The sequence below is a fragment of the Phoenix dactylifera genome, chromosome 2 (assembly GCF_009389715.1).
Source record: "Phoenix dactylifera cultivar Barhee BC4 chromosome 2, palm_55x_up_171113_PBpolish2nd_filt_p, whole genome shotgun sequence".
Lineage (NCBI taxonomy): Eukaryota > Viridiplantae > Streptophyta > Magnoliopsida > Arecales > Arecaceae > Phoenix > Phoenix dactylifera.
Genome location: NC_052393.1, coordinates 6039895 through 6066493, shown reverse-complemented (window position 1 = coordinate 6066493; position 26599 = coordinate 6039895). Strand labels below are relative to the sequence as shown.

The window sequence follows — 26599 nt, the reverse complement described above, 5'->3', positions numbered from 1 at the left end:
GAACCAATCCAATAGGTGTGCCGGAGCTGGTCCAAATATTTCCTAAATTAAAGTTCTGATTGTAGGTTGAATTGAAAATGTATTGCTAATTCATAGGCTTTGTAACCACGAAGCCTAGCCTCAATGCAAATTACTCACAAGTTACAAGCCTCGACATCAAGCTCATTAGGTTCAAAATGCCAATCACAAAGCACCTTGATGGGACTCGAAACCCTAACTACTTTAGCTATGCCCGGTGGGGCGTGCTACTTGACTTTGAAACAAATGTCGGGCACCCCTAGATTTTGTTGCCAATTTTTTTTTTAACCAAGATAAATTATTTTATTTATTTATTTTTGGAGAAGAATCAAGTGCATGTATGGAGAAATGATCAATATCATAATATCAAAAATAGTAGGGATTAAGCAAAAAAGAAAGAAAAAATGATGTAGAAAAGAAGAAAATAGAAGATATCCTGAGAAATTCATCACCAGATTCAAAGATAAATAACTTAAACAACTCGATTCGTAGTTCTCTCTATTCATTCTTTATTACATGACTTTGTACAGATTTATACAACTTTTCTTATGTTTTATTTAATTACGACTAATTTCTAAAAAATACATGAATGAATTATAAATAATGGTGTAAAAAAAAAATGAAAGACATATTCCACATTTATAAATGTATACCAATTATCAAATATTTAAGAATATTATTTGGCTAAACTTTAACTTCTTGGCTTACACTGCCAAATGGACCAGGCATATGAACTCTCTAGAATAAGCTAATATAATTTGATAGGTCTGTCACACTTGCATCAAATTAACCATTGGTTTAAGATGCTCGCTTGCTGCCCAAGTCTTCTGGCGGTTGTAGCAATCCATAGACCTTTGTTCCATTAACCTCCTCGCCTCCTCCTAACCGGGGGTCAAAAAAATTCATACAAAAAGAGCTCTTGTTGTTGGTCGCATACATGTATAAAAACAATGTCAGTGTGGCCCAAAAACAATCAGCCCAGTAAGTATTCACGGCCCCTTGGGCCCTGCCAGCCTGCTTCCATTCACAGCCCACACCCACAATCCCTTCTACTTTTTTAATGTGAAAACCTTAAAGACCAAATATACACTTCATTTTCTTTAATTTTTCATCAGGATTAGGATCCTAGTGGAAGCAAGGGGACAGAAAAGGCAATCTGAGTAGCAAATTTGTTTCTTTTATGCGTTTTCGAACGCAGTATGGTCTTATGGTCTCAGAAATTCTTTGAAAAATCTCACATCCAAATGACTGACATGTCACAAAATTTGTAGCAGCAAATTGTATCATTGCTCGATGTTATAGAGTTACATCAAGGACAGCCAGTTTTTCAGACAGTGGATTGATGCCCAACTCAAAGTAGAACAGGTTAAGGGTTTTATGGAACCAGAAAGCTTATATAGTATCCAAATTTAGGTGCTTGATTAGATAGGCTCCTGAAACCTAGTTGGAGTCGGTTGTGGTCTTCTGGTAATTGAAATTGTATCGTCATATGCATCCTAAATAAATTTTGTAATAACTTGGTCACCTTGATGGAACAAATCAATCACATTCATAGCTCCAGCCAAAAAAAAAATCGTTCTAAGTAAAATTTTATCAAATAGACTCCCCTAAAATCTTCTTGATGAATTTCCAGCTCCAATAAATTAACATTTTTAGTGGCCACATTCAACACCAACAGCAACATCAAACATCACCTCTCTTTGGAGGAATCCGTCAATCCAAACTAACATTGCAAGCTATACTACCGCTTCATAAGTATTCAAATAAGATAATTATTAAATTCAAAGATATATATATTTAAATCAAAATTAAAAATATATATATTTTATATACACTTGCTCAGTATCTCAATGCATATCTTTAAGTCTTAATCTGTTTTTTTGGGCCGCTGAGGGTACAATATTTAAACTACGAAGGGCCCATCAGAGCCGATTATAGGCCAAATCTCAGGTCTAAGCTATATTTATTTTTAGCCGAGCTTCGGATGGGTCTAATTAAATTTGATATTTTCTATTCTTAGACATATTTGAGGTAACTATTGAGTGCACAAAAGTTACTTAATAAAAAAATATTATAATTACTAAAATTATTTCAATTGATAATATTATAATTATTTTCAAATTATTGTAAGTTGCAGCGCTAGCCCGGTGCTCGGACGCGGTTCGGATGCGGGCCTTTCTATCTTCTTGGACAAGGCCCAAGTACTCTCGCTTCGCTTTCTTCCCTCTTAAGTCTTGAGCATGTCTCGGCCCCTAATCTTCCTCGCTACGTCAGGGCTGATCTCACTTGTTCCAATATTTTCTCGCAACCAAAAGAATATGTTCGGTTGCTCGTCTCCGAGATTCACTTCCCACTCCCCGGCATCATTAAACGATCGAACCGGAATCCAAAAAGATCTGTAGGGAGAGTCGGCGATCGCCATGTGGGTGGAGATCGTCTGCGGTCTGGTCGTTTACAAGCTTCTCCGGCGAGTCTTCTACGGCGACGACGCCGTCCCGGACGTCGATAGCTCCGACTCCGACGCGAGCTTCGCCGTCGCCAAAAGGTCCCCAAATCCCTATCGGTCGCCCCCCCCCCCCTTCGAAACCCTAACCCTAAAATAGCTGCATAGCTCATTTGATCATTTATTTCTCCCAGGTTGGAGAGGCTTTACGGTGGGAAGACATTCGTTGGGCTTCGAATTCCCGATCCTGACACCGGCGTCCGGCAGCATATTGATGTAGTTCTTGTCACCAAAAGGCTAGTTCTTGCTCTTTATTGCAATTTATAACTTGTAATTTCTTTGGTGGAGGGAGGAAAGAGACTAATTTTATGGTTGCAGGGAAGTGATGGTGGTGGCAGTGAGGAACTTTTCTGGGTTCGTGGAGGTTGGAAAGGATGGGAGCTGGGTTTGTACCGGTGACAAGAAACATAAGCCGGAAACCCATCCGGATCCTGTACGTGTTACGTGTTCTTGAATTTTTACCTCATCTGTTGTAGTTATTTGATTCTTATGGCTAATTCTGTTAGATTTTACAAGAGTTATGCAACAAACTTCAATTGAAATATGAATGGATACTTCAAGTGTCATGTGACGAGGTGAAGATTTCAATGCGTATTATTTTGGAATTTAGAGCTACTGGAGGATATCCATATTCGCTCTCACTTTTTCCCATGCACTTGCTTCGCTAGTAGAAATTAACTCTATTCATATAATTGTACAACTCTATTGAAAGCATTTTCTACATCTATGTCGACGACAGTCATAAGGTTGCTGGCTGCATGTGATGGCAGTATATAAAGCTGGAAACAAATCTATGTGGTATATGCCTTTTATTTTTTTTTGAAAAGAATATATGGTATATACATTTGAGAACTGATTGGTAACAGACCAGCCAACGAATTCTTGGCGATAGTTGAAGAGGCTTTTAAGTTGTACACTATGTTGCATGGTTGTTGGTAGAACATCTCTAAACTTTAGAGTGGGGATGGATGACAAGGCAACAGATGAATAATTACATTTCCATTCCCCTCATAATTGCAAAATCCAAGTGCAATGAATAAAAAAAATAGTAAGAATAACTTCGTAGTCCATGACCATCCTTGTCCCAACTATCATAATCCACTACCTGATACTCCTTCGCCATTCATTCATTAAAATGCATCATTCTCCATCTGCATGAACTATTCACAACTCCTTTTGCACAAGTTCCATCGATATCATCTCAACTCGTCCTGTCCTTTTTTCTAACCTTTTTTATAAAACTAAGCTCTATCCTTGCTGGTTCCTTCTCAGATATTTGTTGAAAATGCCATTACCATCTCAGATGCTTTTCAACCTTTTTAACTCACATAATTATAAGGAACTATTTCATAGTTTGAGATTCTTACTATGAAGGACTACCAACCTATAATCAACCATCTACGTTAAACGGCATCTTCAGCTTTACCATTTTGTCTCTCTTATCAGATAAATGGCACCTATCTAAGGTAGCGCAGCTACTGCAAAGTCTCTGGTCGACTAAATTTCAATTGCTTTGAAATACATCTAGATCAAGCTTTATTGCAACCATACTTAATTGAACAACCTTTGTACGGTTAGCAATATATCAATTATTTCTATTTATTTCTTTCATCCTTGTATTTTTTACTTACAAAAATTACCAAGTAACTAACTGAATTAAAAAAAATCACCAGATAAACAAAATAGCCTTTATGAAATTTTCAGGCCTTTTAATCAATGGAACGAATAAGTTATATTTGTTTGGATCTAAAACTGATAAACCTCAAACCTTGAAAAGCAATATTTGCCATTTCTTAGCTTCTTTTAATGCCAAGAATTGAAGAAGAATCAAAATGTTTGCAACATTCTTGTTTTTTTTCCTGATGCTTTTCCAACTTCTATATTACTCCCTAAACATTGTAATATTTTAGTTTCCGATAATATGAAACAAAATTATTGAAATGGTAAGAATCTTGCATGCTTCACATGGTCATGGTTGATTTTACATGTTTGTAAGTCTTTCAGGTGTTGGAAATTAGAATACAAATTGCTGTTCTTTGATTAAGCTTTCTTTTACGCTCTTGTTGATTCAGTCTAAAATAACTCTGTATTTCAGATGCTTGAAATCAGCAGACAAGTTGGAATTCTTCAATTGTACTTGGAACAAAGGGGGGTACCTTTGCCCAAGGGGCACATAATTGGCAGAATAGTGCTGCCAAATCCAAACTGCAGGTGTGGATGAACATGTATCAGCACTATTATTGTTATGGCATCACATGTGTAATTTCTCTTTTCCACATGTATCTTTTTAAATGGTTCTGCCAGTTGAGTGGAGCTGGAATTTTTTACATGATATGCTTCATGAAGAAACATTTTTTTATGTCATATGGTGCCCAAATATTCAAAACTAGTGTAACAACCTATGGTTTTATGTGCACACTCTGCAGCGCATACTTTTCTATTCTAATGAGCTTTTATTGACTAGATGTTCTCAATTTATCAGGTCAAAATGACCATTAACAACTGTATTTAAGCATTCCCCTTATAACCTTTACAAATATTACAGAAGTGTATTATTGCATATATGTGCAAGGTTGCCCCTTTCTCTGCACTTTAATTGTTCAGGCATCTTTTTTAAACCCAAATCTAGTTTAGAGTTTTTGTCTTGCAAGTTCCAATCTGTTAACTTTAACTGTCATTTTATATTGCAAAGTTTGACCAGTTTTGTGTCTTTCGGGGGAACCATGAGATGTGGGTAAAAAAATGTTTTAAAGACCCTGCTAGGGTTGGTGTGATATTAAATGCTTATGATATGGATATGACTTGATGTACACAGTTGTAATTTTTTAGTAATTGGGTCTTTTAGAGCTTAGATTTTTTTGGGTTGCGGGAGGGGGCGTGGAGTGCGGTTGAACTCTTGAATTGTATGTGTGCTTGGTGACCAAGCTGCTTAGGTTTATAGCTTCTCAATAATGTATGCTTGTATGACTTAAAACTGAGAGAATTAGGTATAAAAATTAAATAAATTTACTTGGCTATACATTTTCTCCATTCTTAAGTCAATTATAAGTTAATAGTTGCCCTTATATATTATCCTTTAATTTACTCAAGCTCATGCTTCGTGTTATGTTAATTCTGTAGGCCTACCTATTCTATTGCTTTTCAACCGGAGGTTATTTCTTTTGACAAATGGAGAGAGCTCAAGCCAGAATGGAAAGGTGGAGTTACCAGCTGGATTAAAGATGCATTTCATGGAAGCAAGGGTGAAATGCAGGATGGGTCATATCAGAAACTTAGTTTTATTCTCAGTACATCACCAATGTGGGATTGGTATGTTCCTAATGACATGCCTGATCCATTTTCTATTTCTGTTAATGTTGTAAAAGGAGCTTGGAGATGCATTTTGCCGGGTATCGTGATGCTTATTCTGCTTTTCTCTTGGATTGATGCATTCTAGCTAATTATCTGTTTTAATTGTTATATTTAATAGTTATATGTCACATTTGAGCATTAGAATCTATGTCAGTGTGTCAATGTGCTGTTACTTCTTCAATTCCTCTGACCGCATCTATTTGTAATGAGAGATCCTGCCCATGCACAGTTCCTTAATGTGCTGACAGGACACCATGTGATTAGAAGAAATGGACAAAGTCTGGAAACCACTTTGCTTTGGAGACTGCTGCTTCTCTCATACTAGCATGCCAGTGCATAAAGGTTGCATAAAAAAGTGTGCCTGCAGTATTTATGTTAATCTATGAATGTTAGGAATTTATGAATGTGTGCAGATTGGAACATATCAATTTAAACTGTTGAGACAGAAAGGATTTGGGTCTGCCAATTTGATCATTGTCAAAGATGAGGGCTTTAGGTAGTGGAAACAGCAACTGATTTCACTGATAACAGCCCACCCTGATTTGCATAAGATATCCAGAAAAACTGATTAACTAAATGAACACGAGATACATGATCGTTTTAGATGTGCTTCACATAGAAACGACAGTGATTTACTTAAAATTACTTCATACCCATGTATCGTTGTCACTAGCTTAGTGGTCCAGCCATTAGGTACCCATCTTCTTAAGAAAAGGGGTTGGATTGAATGTTAGTACGGGCTGGATTGTTCTTTTTCTTGAGAACTTACTCCACATTGTAGTAAATCTATACGAAATTCGAAGTTGAGATTAGTACTATGAAGTAAATTGATTATTTATTATTTCACTCTCAAGAACATGGTGAACTACAATAATAGAACCCCTAGAAATATGTATTGCAAGACTTATTGATTTGGGTTTTCAAAACCTTGAACCCACAGCCACAATATGTCCAATGCTCCAAGCCCCTGACTGAAAATGCAATGAGCTTGTTGTAGGAATTTTTCCATCTATGCTAATACTAAAATAAGTTAAGATGTGACAAAATGTTTATAACTAAAGATCAATTGTAGTAGATTTTTTTCCTTTTTAGATGGCCGGCATCATCGTACTCAGAAAGACAGTTTCCTGTGCATCTTTCATCTAGGTAAAGAAGTCAGTTACAGTAAAACGGGCAAATTTTTAACCTAACTAGGAATCTTGTACTCAAATTTCTTTACTTAGAGGTTTTGATAACTCTATAGTTATTTATAGCTTATTCTTCTCGAACATTCTCAGATATCTCACCTCATCTCATGAGATTTCAGGCTTTAAAATATGAAAGCTTTATATCTTTCTTGCTCAGCAAATTTTGCGACCAAAGAGAAATCATATCTATGAAACTTATTGTAGAATTGCTTACAAAGAACAAGACATATAGGATCTCTTGCTTTATTCCCAATCTGATTCAATCTTATTTTATAACTTAATTGTATCTGACAACAAAGTCCCCACAAGTCATCAATGTATTTAGCCATCAGAGATTGTTCAACTATTCTTTCTTTCTTTTTTTTTGGTTCTAGAAGTCCTTGTTATATGATCGATCAAATAAATTTATGTCATTTCCTCACCAAAAAAATATTAATCATTGAAAAATAACAGTGGGACTTGACATTATCTTAGAGACTAATATGTTTTGAGGAATGGCAAGCATCAAAATATTTTATTTGTTGTACTTTCCAAATGGACGTCTGGTCATAAATTACCTAATTTATTGTTCATTATTATTGATTTACTTATATATTTGTATGGGAAGATAGTCCATGTATGTATTAAATGTGCTACTGCAGGTGCATTTGTATCTGATGTCTTCATTTGTTTTGAGCATTTGGAAATTTTAAATGTCTCATCTTAGTTTCATTTCTCTTCCTGTTGGCATATAGCTTAACTCCATATACATCTGGTTATTTCTATCTGCCAATGCCATGTATGGAGGAAACAAATTAATTAGATTGTATTCCATGTATTGTGCAGCTTAAAACTTAAAGGTGACAGAAACATTCTTGGCGAGTTCATTGAATTTAAAGGAAATCAAGATGACATGCAAGCTTTGAGAAATTTGAAGAGATCAAAAGTTAGCCGATTCATCATCCAAAAGCCATCAATGTTAGGGTTTGGTAATTTCTCAACGATCTTTCATGCCATTATATTTATATAAAGAACTAGATTATCAGGCAGTTAGGAGGCATATGTGACCATAATTGACAAGCATAATCTAAACTCTTTGGTCTCAAAAATCACGCATACATAACATGCAAAAAAAAAAAACAGCAGTAAGAATAAGTCATTAAAAATTTCACTAGAAATTGTCGGCATTTCTGCCTGTTATGAAAAAAAAATTTAAAACATTGTGTACCTTCCCCATGCCAAACCGGACCCAGCAATGCGCACATCAATGTTGTACTCATGTCAGTTCAAATGCACTCCCACAAGCATATTCATATATTTTCCAAAGGATACAATTTCTTGTTTAATTTCCTTTTAACTCACACCAATATTAACTACTTGATATAATGTATAATGTGTTACATATAAAGTTAATTTTAAACTTATACAGAGAATTCCAGTGTCATTAATTATTGTCACAACCTTTACTAATTGATATTCAACATGTGCTCATGGTATGAAACTATTATAACAAGTTATCAATACAGACAATCTTTAAATTCATAGTTGGAGGTATGAATATGTTTCTCATAAAGAATACATAGTCCGTGCACTCATCAGTATTGTGGGAGTTTCTTAATATCACTAGTTCTGTAACTGAACATGTAGAACTACCATCTATTAAGTACAGCAACCCTTACTTCATGATAGCAACAGACATAGCTGGTTTAGGCTATGCATATCTATTAAGCATATACTAGGCATAAGGTTTTGTAACTGTTGACCATAAGAATCATCAGTATCCATGGGATGTTGGATTTGACTAATCATCAGATACATGGGCGGGCAAACCACAGACATATATAGTATTACATGTCAATTAGAAAACCATGATGAAATGATGGTAGAAATGTGTGCAAAAACTTATTGCAACCTGTGGGTTGTCACTGTTAATGGATCTCATTTTACCTAAGTCATCCAATGGCCTTTCACGATAGGTTGTCCTTTGGGTACTTCTAGAATACCTAGAGGATCTGGAGCTATTGTGCCCCCCATGACATGCTTCATTTTCCTAGTGCAATTTGATTTTAGACAAACATGATTTAATTTTTGAAAAGTACACAACATTAGGATAATATGGGTTTATTTGGTTAATAGCTTTTGGTCTATATAATGAGAACTTTGCACTGAACACTTAACTAGGTCACTTCTAAAGAAAGCTACCTCGAGGCCCAACAGTTGTTGCTAGGCTGGCTTTAGAAGTTGGTTAACATTTAATGTTTAACTTGCTTGGGCCTATGAAACTCATGGGGCTTTGGTATCCAGAGCTGAACAAGGCTATTCTCATGGGCCTAGTGTTAATCCTGATATATTGTTGATCCTTTCTTTTTCAGTTTAAGCTTTTGGGTTCAATTGATTGCTAAATATGCTATCAAAGCTCAGATTTGCTGGAGGTCATCAATTTAAATCCTCTCCATGCTAATTATTTATTTAGTTATCCTTGTTATTGTCTTAACTCATTTCAGTCATTAACATCCCTCCATGTGCATGGTCCGGGTCACACGCGAGGGTATGTCAAGCCTGATATACATTGTGATATACATTGTTGACCCTTTTCCTATCAGCTCAAGCTTTTGGGGTCAATTGGTCACTCAACAACTACATCAAATATATCATTTAATTAAATTTCATGTATTATTTTCTATCTCCAAAGCATCCTTACTTTCTATTACAGTAAATAATATCTCATGTCAGTTTGTGTGTTAGGCTAAGTTGATGGTATTTAATGCATTTTAAGCAGCAGTCAACAAGTGTCTTTAACGGTGTGCAAGATAGTATTTTAATTATGTTAGTTATAAAACATGTTGGAGAACTGAGAATAATATGGGAATCCTAGCACATCTTAATCTTTTTGTGATGCGTATTTCTGCAATGTTGTTTAATCCTTTCTTTCGGTGCATGTTTATCCTTGGCAGGATGTTGTAGGGTATGTATACCATGCAGCCCTTTGGCTGAATTACAATAATATTGTAAACTTTAAGCCTTTGTCTTTTAACACCTTAGAGGAAATGTTGCCTTCACAGGTCGAATACTAGGTAAATGGAATTGTGACTAGGTTGTACAACTTTCCGCAATCTTCTTTACCTCTTCTTTCACTGCATGTCTAGCTTTGACATAACTTTACAAGGCACGCATAGCATGTATTCTTTGACCAGAATTGTGATGATATCTGATACTTTGAGCCTCGCCTTTAACACCTTAAGTTTTCAAAGGTTTGGAGAATGGTTACTTCACAAGCAGAAGACTAGGTATATGAAATTTTTATTATGTTTCGATGATGTTAATTTGCATCCTTGTGTTGAATAGTAGTGCACAGCTGAAAAGAGTCTATGCATGCCTTTGACAAGAATTGTGATGATATTTGATACTTTTAGCCTCACCTTTAACACCTTGAGTTTTCAATGGTTTGACAAATGGTTACCTCACAAGCAGAAGGTAAATGAAATTATTATTATGTTTCAATGGTGTTAATTTGCATCCTTGAATTAAATAGTAGTCTGCAGCTGAAAAGAGTTTGATGTGGCATCACACCAAAACTTTCTTACAAGCATGTAACATAAAATCATAGTCATCCAACTTTTTTTTTGAACTATTTAGGATCGGTTTTATGGTTCTTCATTTGCCAAGTTTTCCTATCTAAAGCCATCTTGGTTATTATTCTAGGTCTCTTCATATCATTCCTTGCAAACTCCAGCCATTTTAATTTAGGTCTTCCTCTTCTTTTCTCACAACCTTCAACACAAAGTAAGAACCTCTCGCGGAATAAGGAAAAGGATTCATATAGCCTGCCCCGACTAGTTTAGGATTACAACTTAGTTGAGTTGAGTTGTATGTCCATACTATCTTGATCTATTTTCTATTTCTTTGTCCTTAATATGTGCAACTCCTATAACTCCTTTAATATATTCATTTCTTAATCTATTTTTCTAGTTTGACTACACATCTATTTTGATTTTCTCATTTCTATCACTCTTAGCCATACAACATTGCAAGTCTTATTGTTGTTCTATAAAATTCTCACTTAAGCATTCGAGGAATGCACCTATCATATAATATTGGGGTACATCTATATTTTACCCAACTAACTCCAACTCTATTACATATATTTTCATCTATCTCTCCATTACTTTGTCTATTAAATCCTAAATGACGAACTTGGTCACTCTGTAGTATCTCTTATCCATCAATCTTAATTGATATTACATGTTCATTTCATTCTCATTAAATTTATATTTCATGTACTTTATCTTTGTTCTCCTAATTTTTAAGCCTTTGTCCTCTAATTTTTTTTTCATGATTCCATTTAGTATTTAATCTAGTTTTATTTTCACCAATTAATACTAAATCATCCGCAAATAATATACATCATGGTACATTTTCTTGAATATTAGATATGAGTTCATCCATAATTAATACAAAAAGATATAAGCTTAGCATCAATCCTTGATATAAGCCTATTGTGACCGGAAGAAAACTTGTATCACAAACACTTTTTAATACCTCAACATACATGCTCTCAATTATTTTAATATACCGTTTATGTATATCCTTCCTTCCTAAAGTCCACTTAGTACCCTATCATAAGCTTTCTCTAAATTAATAAAGAGCATATGTAGACTTTTCTCTTTTTCTGTATTTTGCGATCTTTTGTTTAAGCAAAAAGAGAGCCTCCATTTTGGTCTTTTAGGGACAAGTCCAAATGGTGTAAATTAAATTTAGTGAAAACTATTTGTGGAAAATGCTCTTACCTTCTTACATTGGTCATAATTTTAATATCACCATGGATCATAAATTATGATATGTTGTCTTCTAGATTGAATGGATAAGGATGGTTAAGTTTACTTCTGTAGGTACTTTCGCATTAAGCAAATAATTTTAATATCACCATGGATCATAAATTATGATATGTTGTCTTCTAGATTGAATGGATAAGGATGGTTAAGTTTACTTCTGTAGGTACTTTCACTTCATGACTCCCTCTCCTCTCGCACTCCCTCTCTCTCCACCCTTCCCCTGCTGCCCCCTTTTTCATCTTCTTCTTCTTGCAAGAAGGACAAGAGCAAGCGTGGCCAAAATTGGGTGAAGGTGGCATTCGAACCTAGTTAACAGTATCCACACCCAGTGATTTTATACTAAGCTAGTTGGCACCCTCAATCATTTCATGACATTCAACAAGAAGTTTGTATATGTCATAAATAACTGTATCAAGGAATGATGATCCAACCACAACCTTAACCCTTGAGATGAGTTGAAGTGCCTGTAAAGATAGCGTTACTAGAGTATTTCATTAGAAGAATCGCATATTATTCATGTCAATGTGCTAATCATCAAATCACAAATTTAAATATAGAGAACAGTTATCAATTTTAATAGTAGGTTTAGTGGAGAATCGTGGACTAGTATTATTGTTGCTTTTACCATCTTTAAGTTATATTGCAATATGAATGCAGGTAGATCAAGAATCGAGCTCTTGTATTCACACCGTGATTATCGGAGTGAAGGGGCTTCAGCTTCAGAATGGGATGAGGTTGCGGTGAAGCCAAATACCGAGTTTTTGTTTCAGCCATTGAACTCCAAAAAACCTCGGAAGTTCAAGCTTTCAAGTGCTGTCTCTTTGACACTTAGCGTCTAGTAACAGTGAAATTTTAGGCGGCAAAGAGTGCTGGATTGAAGAACCCCCAGTTTTCGGTTGTTTCTGTATACGTATATCCTCAGAATTGAAGCAGTTCAAAAAAAATGTGCCTATAATATTGTGCTAGATGTTCTTGTAAAGAATAAGTCATTGACCGCATTGGGCAAGATGTGCTTGTAAAAAAGACCAATATTGTGCCTATAATATTTTCGCTCTCGTAAAGCGCATATTTTGAAATAATCTTTTTCTCGTGTCCTTAATATGTGAAGCTAACACAAAAAATTTGAAGCAGTTCAGGGAACTACTACTACTACCGTTCACAATAAATTGTATTAATCGTAGGGGATCCAGTGTTCGTGTGATGTGGTCATTATGGATAAAGAAATGACTCTCTTCATGGTGCTAGTGCCGATCTTGAGCGTGAGGTAGGGATGGAGTTAAATACTCTTTAGTGAACAAAAATTGCCAGCTGGGGACGGAACTTCTATGGATGGAGTACGTTAATTTCATAATAAATAAAAAAAAGCAAATTACATGTGTTAAGAAAAATCATCCATGAAGAGAGATTTTTTTTTTCGTTAAGCCTCTTCATCTATTTTTTTTTCTTATCAAGTTGTTTATCTCATTCAAGAGATTTTTTCTTTTATAATTCTTATGTTAGATAAAGCTAGTGGACCAATATTAATGTACACCATGTTCTTAAAACTATGTATCGATTTACCTAGAAATGTGTATTAGTTTGTTAAATGACTAATTTGCTTAGTATGTATAGCTTGACTATATAATGTGTATTGATAAAAAAACATGTTCGGAAAACTATATATCAATTTATCTGGAGTTGTTTATTGAACCACTACTGGTTGCGTATTAAATAAGCTTGCAGTATATATCAAAAAGTTGAGCGTGTATTATCGATCATACAGTGTATATTAGTGAATATGATATTTTAGAAACTATGTATCAATTTATCTGAAGGAGCGTATTGGGTTATTAAATGACTAATTTGTTAGGTATGTATCATCTAGCCATGTATTGTGTACTAATGTATATATATTTTAGAAGTTATATATCGATCTACTCAAATATGTATATTGACTTGCTAGATGATCAATTTGCTTGGTGTGTATTACTTTATCATGCATATATATCGGTAAAAAGTATGTTTTAGAAAATGAGGAAAAAAAAGATACCGCAAGTGATCTTTTTTTTTTTTGGTTTTTTTAAATCATGGGACTGAGCCTATAGTTTTTAGATTTCTTCTTTAAAACGAGTACTACAAAAATGATAAAATAAGAAGCTCATTATATATATATATTTTTAAGATGAGTACTAAAATAAGAAGCTAGTTCTTTAAGGTGTGTATCAAATATTGTTTTTCTATATTTTTTGTGTTTTTTTAAGAGTCTATATTTACATGATTTTTATTCCTCTAGCTGGTTCTGGCCGCTAATTTGTATATACTGTGCGGGTAGATATGGAGTTAAATACTTTTCTACGCTCCTCAAGTTTATCAACTTAAGAATCATTTGACCATTATGATTTCCTTAGTCTTTTTTATCTTGACCATTTCAGCACTTGCAAATAATTTTTCATAATTTGGGCACAATAGACCATCTAGACCATGCTCGTGACCAGATGAAGGAAACTGCCGCGAGTCGGGATCCGCTATTTCCATATTTACGATTATGAGCCTACTCCACGCTTGATTCCTCTTAGGGCTTCGGTCCTCCAAAATGAAAGTCTTTTTCAGATGGCTAGCCTTACAACCACAGAGTTCTTGGAACTGCGGACAAAATAATTAAATGAGTGGCAAATTGTTTCTAGTCAAGTTTGGTTAAATTTCGCAATCATATGATACATGATAATCGTAAAAATTAATCGAACAAAGACAAGTCACAAAAGGAAAAATTTCCAGCCATTCTCATTTGTTCCGTCCAAGCCTGCCTCTGATTCATTTCGTACCAACAATCATGTTTTTTTTTTTTCCTGAAAAAAAAGGAATCAAAGAAACAAGCCACTTGGCTCAACCTTTCTCACACGCCACTAAATACAGGCAGCCATCTCCTCGGCCATTTCCAATATTGCACCGTTTATCCAATCAAATCAACCTTATACTGCACCACACTTCCTTTTCTTTAACCATCGATAACAATAGTGACAGAAGAACCTATTAACGTGATGTCTCCATCTATTATTAAATGGCCATCTATTAGTAATCGATCCCAACTCTAGTATACGGCTCCTATCCGTCCACCTGCCTCCCTGCGGCGACTTCCACCATCAACTTGTTCAGCTTCTTGTTCTGGATCCGCTGCTGGATCACCCTCAACTCGTCACTGCAGACAAATAGAATTACGATAAGTTTTAGCAAAAAATAGTCAACCTTCTGTGCTTGGTTACGAAAGTACCAGTGAAAGGGGCAAATACCTCGGGGAAGTGCAGGGCGAAGAGGGGGAAAGCAACTGGGCGAGCTTGACGGCGTCGTCGGGGCGACAGACGGCGCGGTTGAAGCAGAGGTAGCGGCCGTAGGCGGAGGGGGTCTCGAAGACGGCGATGTGGGCGTCGGCGAGTAAGTTGACGTCGACGGTGACCAGGACGCCGTCCTCGTACATCTCCGGGGCGCCCTTGAGGTGGGGGCTGGTCAACGATGTGTCCGGGCCCACCATCAGCCCGGCGTTGACCGACACCATGTCCACGCCCCGGTCCATCGCCAGCGCCCACGCCGTCTTCTCCGCTAGCGTCTTCGCCAGCCCGTGCCACAGCTGCCATCAAAAAATCATAAAAGCCACCGTGATGCGGTCCCACATATAAATTATTAATTCAAATTTTTTATTACTAAAGCAAACTATTAGTAACTACAATTAAATTTTTGAAAACCTTCAAATTGGACTAACGTATCCCTGTAGAGAAATACTCTATAGGGAATATTGGACGAAAATAAGAGAGAAAAGTATGGTAGGAAATAAAGAACGAAGTTTTGTCCGTTTGAAGTTTTCAAATAAGAAAAATAAAAAAATTCTATAAAAATAAATTTTTTATATTTTATTGGAAAAAATCATGACGAACATAAAAGAAACTACTTTCCTATTAGCTAAAAATTGAGATTTTTTTTTAAAATTATTTTTAAGCCATTAAAATTTATGAATAAATAATGAGACAGCTTTGCAAGTGTGGCCCAACACACCAGTTTTTGAGAAGCTGGACTCCAGAATTGGGACGAAGCAAAGGTCTTGCAGGCCTATTGAAAGCATAACATGCTTCACTAACTTGAAAGCAGGAATTAATCTTATAATATTAGAGTTGGTGCTTGTTTAGAGGGTTATAAAAATGGTGGGCTAAGGAAAAGTTTTTGGATGCTAATACTGATTCTTTAGAAATTATTGGTGTGTAGATGAAGGTGTTTATTTTTCATATATCCATTTGGTGTCGTTTTGTGCTTGCATTGAGGGCGACTATGAACCGCCTATAGATGTCATGGTCGTAAAGAATATTTTAAGTTGGTCTGATGAATCTTTCTCCAGTCCCAAACAAAAAAAAAACAGGAGCCAACTTTGAACATTGAGCAGGTCAATTGTCCAAGAAGCCGGGCAGTCTTCAAATATGAGGTTCAAGTAGAGATAGAGGCATTTGCATTTAACTAATATTTCACTCTAGAAATTTAGGAGGTTTCAATGGTTAGCGAGTACTTTTCGTTCCTAGATTTTGGAATATTACCTGCTAGTTGAACAACAGAGGGTGTTTCCCTTCCTTGTCCAATAAGTTATTAAGGAAAGAGGCTTCTCGAAGATCCCAATTAATTTAATTCATTATTTAAACTGCTAAAAAAGAGTCCATAAACCATCAGTACCTTAGTAGTCCCTTACTGGTGGTTTTAGGTAAACTAATTTGTAACACCTATGTTACGCAAGGAGATATTTTAACATAGAAAGGTAGCAAGGAAATTGATCATTGTAGAATGCTTAGTTCATATATTAAACTGTAAGTCAAAACCTGGCCGCCTATATAAACTTTTTTGTTCTCTCTTACAAAAGATTGGATATAAAGTTGAACATAAGCTTCTCATTTTTCATAAGAGACAAGACAAATGGGAGTTAACCTCAGACATACTAACAAGACAAATGGAAGTGCAAATCTTTGGGTTTGAATAGTATTTAAATCTCATCAATCCATCTATACCACCTGCTAATAAGTCCAAGTCCTTATTATGGCTTCCATGAGTTTGCACCAATAAGAGATTCCTTATCTTTCTTTTTGATATTAGAATAACATTAGAAGGGCAGAATGGAAGATCGGTAAACTGACATCATACCTTGAATTTTCGACAGAAATTAGGCTCGCTCCAATCCCTCTCATCAAAGTCTGCAGCTAATTTGCGATTCTCTTTCCATACAACTGCAGTCACAGATGATGTGAACACCACCCGTTCTATGGTCTCCGTTTGAGCGCAGGCTTCCAACACATTGTGTGCTGCTCTCACCTCCTCCTCCACCATGAATTCCTGCATATCACATACAAATCTAGAGTCTCCTTCTAATTGAAAGTGGCGTATGACTTTCTTGGCTGTACTCATCTACGTTTGGTATGAGAAGCCAATGTACCCAAAAAAAAAAAAAAAGTTGGCACTACCATTAAAAGAGATCGGCTAACAAGGGGCTGTAATACTTTGGAAAAAGAAAGTGAAACATACAATCGCGGAAACGTTGAATAATATGTCTAAATAATTGAGTGTTCCATCAGCTTTCATGAATTGTCCCTCTCAAGCATTTTTTTTGATGTCATCGATTTCCCCCCATCCTTTTCCAGTAAAACATTAATTCCTTATACCAAGCAGAAATAAGTAGAATCGGGATCCTTTCCAATCCCCACTTGGGCTAGAGAGATGCCTATGATTAAAAGACCGATCTCCTCCGGTCCCAAGCAAAGCATATTTACTACTGTACGTTGGATAATTTATAAAGCGAAGACCTTCGAGTGTTTTAGGACAAGACTAGCAAAAGCTACGCTTTGTTAAAGAGCAAATTAAAGGTGCCTGCAAGAGTCATGAAAAAGCTGTCGGCATTTGATTTTGATCACCATCCGATAAATCCTGCCCAGGTTGTAACACTCTTTAAACCACCCCCCACCCCCCAACCACCAATTGGATAACATAAACAGGATTAGCTGCTTCACCTTGCGAACAAAAACCAGTACTCATAACAGTTCAGCACGAGACACTTGGCATGGAGCTAGATGCTTCGTGTCAAGAGAGAGCTGGATTCTTTTGGCTGTTTGGCGTAACAATGAATGCTTGGAGGCCGGCCATGGCTCACATGAATACGTACGAAAAGGTCCTCCCAAACATTAAAACAGCCGCGTCATCTAGAAGCCCAACTCGTGACTACTCCCTCAGCGTCCGAACTCCTCAAAAATTTAATGCAGCGCTACTTAAGAAGCAATAAAGTAAAGATTAAACGAGCTAATGGATCACTCACATCATAGTTAGATTGATCTTGCGGAGGCTCAAAGGTGTAGAAGAGGCCGGCGCATCCTTTCATGGCGTCGACGATGCTTTGGTAGTCGAAGGGGTCCGTTCGGAACACCTTGAGCCGCTTGTTATCGCACGACAACACCTTCGAGCCAAGCAATTCATCCCCTGGAGCGCCAGTTAACATCGAAAGCCCATCGATCAGTTTCACCATAACAATCGACTTTAGCCGAAGCGAAAGAATTAGAAAAGGGATCGAGGAGAGAATTAAAAACCATGATCGCAAGTCGCGGCGTGGACGATGTATCCTCTCTGCAGGAGCCTCTCGACGAGCGACACGCCGAGGCGGCCCGACGCGTCCATGACGCAGACGGCCTTCGAGCCGTGCTGGAAAGATTCCGGTGCCATTCTTGGAAGAGCTTTTGCAAACTTAATTTGGGAGCTTGAGAGAGGCGTAGAACGAGAAGAGGAAGAGGGTGAGGGGTTGGAGGAGGGTTAGGAGGGGTGGTGTTGGGATTTAAAAGGGGATGAGGGAGGGGCGGCGGGGAAAGGGATGGGGAGGGAGAGCATTCAAAGGGTGTGCGAAGAGACGGGTAGGGGGAGGTGGTTGTTAGCTGTCCGGTCACCGGTGAGGTAGAGAGACGCGGGCACATTGATGAGTGGTTTGGTAGGAAAGCGTGCGTATCGGCTACCCCCGCCACCCATGCGGATGTGTTCAATTCCACTTCAGCCACGGATCGAGTAAATATGAATACTTAAGTTATAAGTAGAAATTAAAAAAAAGCTTAATAATATATATTTTATTTTTTTTATAAAATTTTATATTTTTAGCATTGATGCCTTATTGGGTTCAAATTTAGTTAAATCTACTCACAAACATCACGATTGGTCTGTAGTCGGCCTCAATAAAACGATATCTCATAGTCTATATAGATTATAAATCGGATCCGCTCTGATACTATTTATAGCAACGTAGTACTTTACCCAAATGATTAGTCGAAAGATATTATTTGAATTTCTTGATTCTGTATAAATATCCAGAAGGATTCTCATATTTATAATTAGATTTGAATGTATTTGGATATCTGGTTTGGAGAGAATTTTGGAATTTAAATAAGAAAATAGGTGGGGACATGTGCTCGTAAATAGGAGCTCATCTCATTGTTGATAAGTTAATTATTTTATCTTGTGTATGAGTGGTGGGCTAAGTGTCTCTTTTCCAGAGTTCATAAACAGCACGGCACGGAATATGGAGCGTCATGCTATTAACTTATTTGACAAGATAATATCTGGAAGGTTGAAGTTTTTGGTTGGGCGAATTTAGTGCATCCTGAATTTTATATTTTATTTGAGATATATTGTGGGCCTAGTTGGTGGTTGCACTGGTGGTTTTCCTTTGGATCCTGTGTTAAAATTTTAATTTTTATGTGTGCGTACGTGTGTTTTTGAATGCAGCTAAGCTAACTTGTTAGAAAAGCATTTTTGAGCTGCCACAAATTATATGGGCAAGGCATGAATGCAGGCTTGTTGTTAACTGATGTAGGGCCGTGATGAATCAACACCTATGCCAATAGGGGTGGCAATCAAGTTGGATCAAGTCATAAACGGACTGGGTCAGAAAATTTCAAATATGAACTTGATCTATTTATTAAATAGGTCAGGATTTGAAATCTGAATCTATCTTGTTTAATGACTAGGTGATCCAACCCGACCTATTTAACTAGTTTAATTTATACCTCACAACAACAACCAATATTGAGAAAAATTAAAGAAAGAAGAGAACCAACAAAAAAAAAAAGTTAATAACTATCCATCCATTCACCACTCTAGCACAAGAGGAATAAAAGTTAATAATGATATTGATAAGCTTAGCTTATAGCCTTTCATTATAGAAAGCAACGAAAGAAAAGAAGCGTCACTTATTTGACTCAAAAAAAAAAAAAAAACACAAAGAGTGCTACAATCCTAAATGCACTCCTCATTCAGTTTTCCATCATGTCTCAGCAAGGAATTGGTGCGTGTAGTTTCCTCTTGACCGAATCAATTCTTTGAATTACTCTTCGTGATGAATTAATCCAAGATCTATTCAATTGTTCTGAAGTTTTACACAAGTTTTGTGATTTATTCATAAATTATTTCTAACTAATCCAGGAAATCTATGCGGTGAGGCTGAGCCTCATCAACCTATGCCTAAGAAAAGTTACAACGCAGCTCCAAGTTTTCATGATATAAGACACTATCCAGACCAATTCCATTCTCCTTGGGAAACCAGTCCATAATTTGCACCTTGACTCTGTTCTCAGACTTGTTCCATGCTTCGAAGGACTGGAGTTAATAAACCAAGACGTATCCACCAGGAGAAAGGCATAAATCCACTACGGTGCATTGCTTTAATTTTTCAGCATAAATGCTTTGCTTTGCCAGCTCAGCACCGACGTCGGCATTTTCTTCTTTTGGTTTTTTTTTTTTTAATACAGAAGGGGCCAAACGCCTCAAACAAAAATACTAAATAAAAATATAAAAAAATGGAGATGGAAAAATTGAACACCGGCTTTATCAGTCTAGGCCAGAACTCTTATTCTCCGAGGTAATGCAGCAGTCGGCATTCAACCTTAGGATCATTTCATGTTAGGTTGCCTTTAATAAGCGGGGGAAGAGCCCATTAAACGGATCGGCCCTCATCAAACGTAACGATGGCCCCGCACATTAAAAGCCTCTCAGGTTTGCATGAACGTCGAGAACCCTCCAGTCTTCTTTTTTTTTTTTTTTTTGGTACACCAGCTCTTCATACGTATGTAAGTATCGCCATTTACACCAGACAAGAAATGCTGACTAAATGAATAGTAAACATCCGCTGATGCATCTAAAAAAAATTCTTTGAGTGATGCGCTGCAGGTCATATAGTCGGCCGCTATGTTAGTCTTTCGGTAAACATGAGCGGCCTCAAAGGAGCCAGACTCTCCAACCATTCGTCAAATATCAAAGAGCAAGAATTATTTGTCTGACTCAGAATGTCGTATACGGACTTCCTCAATCACAGTAGTCGAATCACTTTTTAGATTGATACACGCCGCACCTAAAATAGGTTTCCAATAGAAAATGCTCTTCCATGCTGTCCATAGCTCCTCTCTGATTATGGGACACCAAAAATACGTCACGCCGTGGAAATTTATCTTAAGAAAGTAGGAGGATCCTGGAAGCCTTCCTCCCATCGAGACACAATCCCAGGGCTCACACGGTGCATGGCCGTCCCATCACAGGCAACACCGTGCCCCCCCGGACGGCTAGCTGTGTTCGGAATTAAATGCCAATCAATAAGTGTTTGATGCCGCGTGGTGGGTGCATGATGTTCGCTAATCAAATACCGTATAAATTTTAATGGGATCAGGTCCACCGCTGAATTGGTGACCAATCCAACCTTAAAGCAGTACGCATAAAAAATACGTATTTCATGCTTTTTATTTCTTTTTTTTTTTCATTTCAACTTCGGTGACTGCTGGTTCATGGAACCACGATAGACCATGACTCTTGGTTTTAGTTTCCATGAGCTTTAAACAAGGTTAGTTGGTTGGTTGGTTGAACAGGTCATAAAGGATTTAGAGCTGGAATGCAACCGAGCCAAATCAGGATTTTATGCAGCTTGGACCCCGTCTGAAAAAAATTCAGGCTTTGAGCAAAGTCAAGTCCGAGATTTCTTTCAAAATTCCGGCCCAAGCATGAGGCCAGGCCAAACCCTCGCTCAACCCTCAGATGGGGCCAGTCTGGAACCAGGCCCAAGCTTCTCCTCCATGCAATTCAAGAGGCGAAGAGAGTACGTGGGGTAAGAAGAGAGGAAAGAGAGAGATTGGGAGGGAGAGAAGGAGAGAGAGGAGAGGGAGAGAATGGATGGGAAAGAGAGGCGAAAGGGAAGAGAGATCAGGAGAGAGAGAGAGAATGAGAGGGAGAGAGAGCGAAGACGGGAGAAAGATCGAGATTGGGTGGGAGAGAGAGGAGAGAAGGGAGAAAGATAGGGACGGAGAGAGAGAGAAGAGAGAGGATAGTGAGAACGGAGGGAGAGAGAGAGATTGGGTGGGCGACGGAAGAGAGAGATCGGTTGGGAGAGAGGAGAGAGGGAAGAGAGAGATTGGGAGAGAGAGAGGAGAGAAGAGAGAGCGGAGAGTGGAGAGAGATCGAGTGAGTGATGGAGGATTAGGAGGGAAATAGTTGAGGAGAGAGAGCGAAGAGGAGACGGAATGGAGAGGGCAGAGAATGAAGAGATAGGCCAATTGGGTCGCCTCTTTTGCTACTCATCATTCTGTAGAGATCTTCTGAACTGAGCATGCTTATGTTCCTTTGCCACTGTGTAGTTCTAGTGATTCAGTTAGCTATGCTCATGTGAGATTAGTATGAGCAGTCGATGTACCAAAAAAAGCGGGCATATTATCAGGCTTAGATATCGGGCTGGGCTCAAGCTAAGGCAAGCATCACCTTGAGCCCAACTTAAGATTTACTCAGGCACTATTTTTAAACTCGAGCCTGACCCAAACAGTCCGACTTGCTCCTAAGCTCGATCTAAAGTTCGCCCAGTCTGAGTCCATTTTTATTATATGTAACTTTTTAAAATTTACTATTTTTGTGTATATCTTTATAAATTATTTTTTTACATATATATACTTATAAATATATTTATACTTTTTAAAGTAAAAAAAAAAGTGTTATATAAGTATTTAGTAACATTATTCAAAAAAATATTTTTATGAGAAGAAAAATGTACTTTTAGAAGAAGCTAGAAAATTTGAACTTCTTACTACTACTATTCTTCTAAACGAGAAGCAACATGAAATATATTGTTGACATTGCTTAAAAATATATTTTTATAACTTTTAAATAAATAATATTAATTAGAATGTTGTGCTTGAAAACGACTACCCGGATTTCCTTTCCATAGAACGAGTAAGAGAAAGTGATGATTGGCTCCACCTGGAAACCCTTCCCGCTTTTTCCTCTATCAATAGCCGAGCTAGCCCCCGGATCAGCCCGAAATCAATCAGTAGGTGACCCTGAAAGTCCTTTTCTTGAACTCCGCGAAAATACCTGTTGAGAAAACCACCTGGAACACGCTCTTTGGCTTATTGCGATTCTTTCTTCACGAATATCATAATTGGAATAGTCTTATTACTCCGAATAATTCTATTTTTCTTTTTTCAAAAGAAAATAAAAGAGTATTTCGGTTCCCATATAATTCTTATGTATCTGAATGCGAATTTGTATTAGTTTTTCTTCGTAAACAATCTTCTTATTTACGATTAACATCTTCTGGAGCTTTTCTTGAGCGAGGTTAAGATATGCCAAATTCCACCAAGTATACAAATGGAACCTAACTATACGTGTCCTCCAATTATATCTTCTAAATCGTCCACACTAACAATCCAACCTTTATACTATAAAATTTTGGAATGCTAGCAATTGAGTCAGCGAAATATGGATTACAGTAGATTGACGTAGGATGAATTTGGAGAATACAGGTTCACCCCCGAGTGGCCTTATTTATCTGGAAGGTGGTCTGGGATTGTTTGCTGACTAGAAGCATATTGGCTAGGAGGGGGTTAGGGTTCCCTCAGTGTGTGTGGATTGCCCTGATGTGGTAAAGTTTGTCAATCATGTTCTACTTGTTTGCCCATGGACCGCACAGATATGGAGAAGAGCCTCGATTCCACTACCGAGGTTCGTTGAGTCAGCTGAAGACCTTCTACGGCACATGAGGGTAGCCATGCAGTTGCTAAGCACTATTAGGTGGGGTATTACATGCGTCTATTTGGCTTATCATATCTAGTTGGACAAAAACGGCAAGATCTTCGAGAACAGGAGGGCACCCCTGAGGTCTATTATAGAAAGGGCTATCTATTAGGCTGTTGAAGTCACCAAGGCTAAAGCGGCGGTTTCATCTAGAAAAATTTGGGTCCCCCACTCTGCTGTTACAGCACCCAAGTCTATCTTTTTTTTTGGGAGCCCCTCTCCTTTGGCCATCTTAAGGTAAACTTTGATGGTAGCTTGCTCGGTAGTGGTGATGGAGCTAGAGTTGCGTTCATGATCAGAGATCAAAACTCTAGGTTGATTGCTGATGGGGGGTGTCGCTCTTTTAAGGTTTCAGTGTTAGGGGCGGAGCTCCGGGCAGCATGAGAGAGAATCTCCTATGTGAGACAGGGGTTAGAGGCCGGGCGCATCATTCTTGAGAGGGACTCCACAGTGGTGGCGGAGTGGATTTTACAAGAAGGGCGGAGGGGAGCAGAGCATCCGCTTCTCGACGACATCTGATGGTTGGTGAGGGAGTGTGATACCTTTCAGGGCATGCATGTGTACTAGGAGGCGAACAGGGCAGCTGACTAGGTCGTCTCTTACACCGTCCAGCATATCGGTGAGATCCTCTGGACACGGGAGTCGAATGTTCTTTTATCATTGAGTTGTCTACTTTCTCTTGATAGTGCTGGCTATGCTCACGCGAGATTAGTGTGAGCAGCCGATGTATAAAATAAACGGATTACGACAATTGGGTCCAAAAGGTGATATTGAACGAAACGAGAAAATCAGATAGATGGGGCTCAACATCTGCTTTTTAATGTCATGTGACCACGTATGATTATAAATTTGCTGACATGGCAAATTAAGGAGTAAAATAGTATTTTCATCTAGTAAATCAAACAAAATATTAAAAAAATTGTAGATTCAGGGAGAAGGCAGAGCCAAGGGAGAAGTCGAAGGGGTTGCGGAGCCAGGAGAGATGGTAGAGGGGTCACAGAGTTGGAGGAAGAAGGCGAAGAGGTCTCGAAGCTAGGGAAAGAAGGTGGAGGGGTCTCGGAGCTAGGAGAAGACGGAGGGGTCTTGGAGTCGGGGGAAGAAGGCGGAGGGGTCTCGAAGCTGGGGGAAGAAGGCGGAGGGGTCTTAGAGCTGGGGGAAGAAGGCGGAGGGTTCTTAGAGCTGGGGAAAGAAGGTGGAGGGGTCGTGGAGCCGAGGGAGCTCACTTCCAGCTCTCTCATGTATGTTCTTCATCACCTCCTCCGACCACGGACCACCCTTGCGCCATCTTCGTCTGCTGGCAAGCTTTTGTCACCATTTCGACGCTGCCCTCTGAAACACTGCCGACGCCCTCAAGAAGCCCCCTGAAACACTGCGCCGGCAGCATATTAGGCACCGGAGGAGGTCGCGGGAGAGGGAGTCAGACCGGTGGTGAGGGATCGGGTTCCGCAAATCTAGATTCTAGGGCACATGGCGATGGGAGCGTTCGTGATGGAAGTTGAGGGAGAGGGGTTGAGGGGGAGGGAGATATAGTGGACGGCGAGGGAGGTCGCAGTCGTGTCGAAGTTCGGTGAGGTCAAAGGGGGCGTTGCTGAGGGTGCTGGCTGAGGGCGCTGGTTGTGGCTTTGTATCGTTGGCATGGTTTACTGCTGATTCGGTACACTAGATGTAGAATATAATTAGGAGTTGAATTAGTGGCAGATCCGAATCTAGATTTTTTTTAAAAAAAATGATTTACTGGATATTTTAATCTTTAATTTGTCATATTAGTAAATTTAAAAATCATATGCAATCACATGATGCCAAAGGGCAAATGGTGTTGAGCTCCATATGTCCGACTTTTTGATTTCGCATGATTTTTTAATTTTTTAAATAAATTACGATTGGCTACATTTCATTGACTCGACTGCTAGTATTTTAAAATTTCATTGTACGAAAATATATATTTTTTCCTAATTTTAAAGATCAAATGTTCATTAATATTGTCCGCAAAAGTGCTTGTAAAAGAGAAAAGCGTCGATGGCTAGACATGGTGGGACATCCATGCTGGTTTGTAAGAAAATATAAAATACCAGGTCGGTCACTTGTTCGGGAGCACCTAGCGGGACAACATGTAGGTATGCGATCATGCGATCTCCTTATACTCGGGGAGAGGAGTTGGGACAACTACCAGGTCGGTCACTTGTTCGGGAGCACCTAGCGGAGAGGATGCACTCTGTAGTTGTTTCGGAATGCAGTGTTTCGAATGTGCGAGTTTGGACATCCCCTTGCAGTTTGAGAGTCAGAGCTAGGGATCTCTATGGCTTTTTCAGGGGAGGGCAAACTCAGAGTCATGACTGTGCCTGGGTCTGGAGGCTGGGAGTCCACCCAACGGTTGTGCCCTCTTTTAGTGCGAGAGAGCAGTGTGAATCTGGAGTCCGACAGATATCCCTTTGGAGGTGCTCTATTCGATGATCCTGGGGACTTCTTCCTTTAGTTTTTGAGGAGCCGATTGAGTAGGCCTCACCTTAGGTCGGGAGGTGTTTTTGCGGTTTATGTTGTATACCATATTTGTCTTACTAGGAACATTTAGATTTTTGGGAGAGTGGCTAGTCTTCGAGTATAGTTTTGGAGAGGGCTCGAGTGCAGGCTGCACAGATCATCTACCTCAACCC

At 38.3% G+C, this 26599-nt stretch overlaps 2 protein-coding genes and 1 long non-coding RNA gene across 4 annotated transcripts; 2 read left to right on the top strand and 1 right to left on the bottom strand.

Moving 5' to 3' along the window:
* The first annotated feature begins 2235 nt into the window (after positions 1-2235).
* Positions 2236-12964, top strand: LOC103711763. Its single transcript, XM_008798030.4, has 7 exons — positions 2236-2563; positions 2656-2757; positions 2840-2954; positions 4617-4732; positions 5642-5830; positions 7885-8027; positions 12528-12964. The coding sequence occupies exons 1-7, from the start codon at positions 2439-2441 to the stop codon at positions 12707-12709; spliced, it is 972 nt and encodes a 323-aa protein (XP_008796252.2). The 5' UTR covers positions 2236-2438; the 3' UTR covers positions 12710-12964.
* A 1548-nt stretch (positions 12965-14512) lies between these two features.
* On the bottom strand, positions 14513-18771 carry LOC103711762 (cinnamoyl-CoA reductase-like SNL6). Of its 2 annotated transcripts, none has more exons than XM_008798029.4 (5): positions 18449-18771; positions 18181-18341; positions 17019-17207; positions 15137-15471; positions 14513-15045 (listed from the first exon to the last, which is right to left on the bottom strand). In XM_008798029.4, the coding sequence occupies exons 1-5, from the start codon at positions 18579-18581 to the stop codon at positions 14952-14954; spliced, it is 912 nt and encodes a 303-aa protein (XP_008796251.1). In that variant the 5' UTR covers positions 18582-18771; the 3' UTR covers positions 14513-14951. The 2 variants fall into 2 exon arrangements, with proteins under 2 accessions (XP_008796251.1, XP_026662261.1); XM_026806460.2 differs by having other exon boundaries at positions 18181-18367; positions 18449-18542.
* On the top strand, positions 18741-23569 carry LOC103711761. The gene is made up of 3 exons (XR_604833.4): positions 18741-18752; positions 19544-19546; positions 23490-23569. It is a non-coding gene; the product is annotated as an uncharacterized LOC103711761 (long non-coding RNA).
* The last annotated feature ends 3030 nt before the right edge of the window (positions 23570-26599 follow it).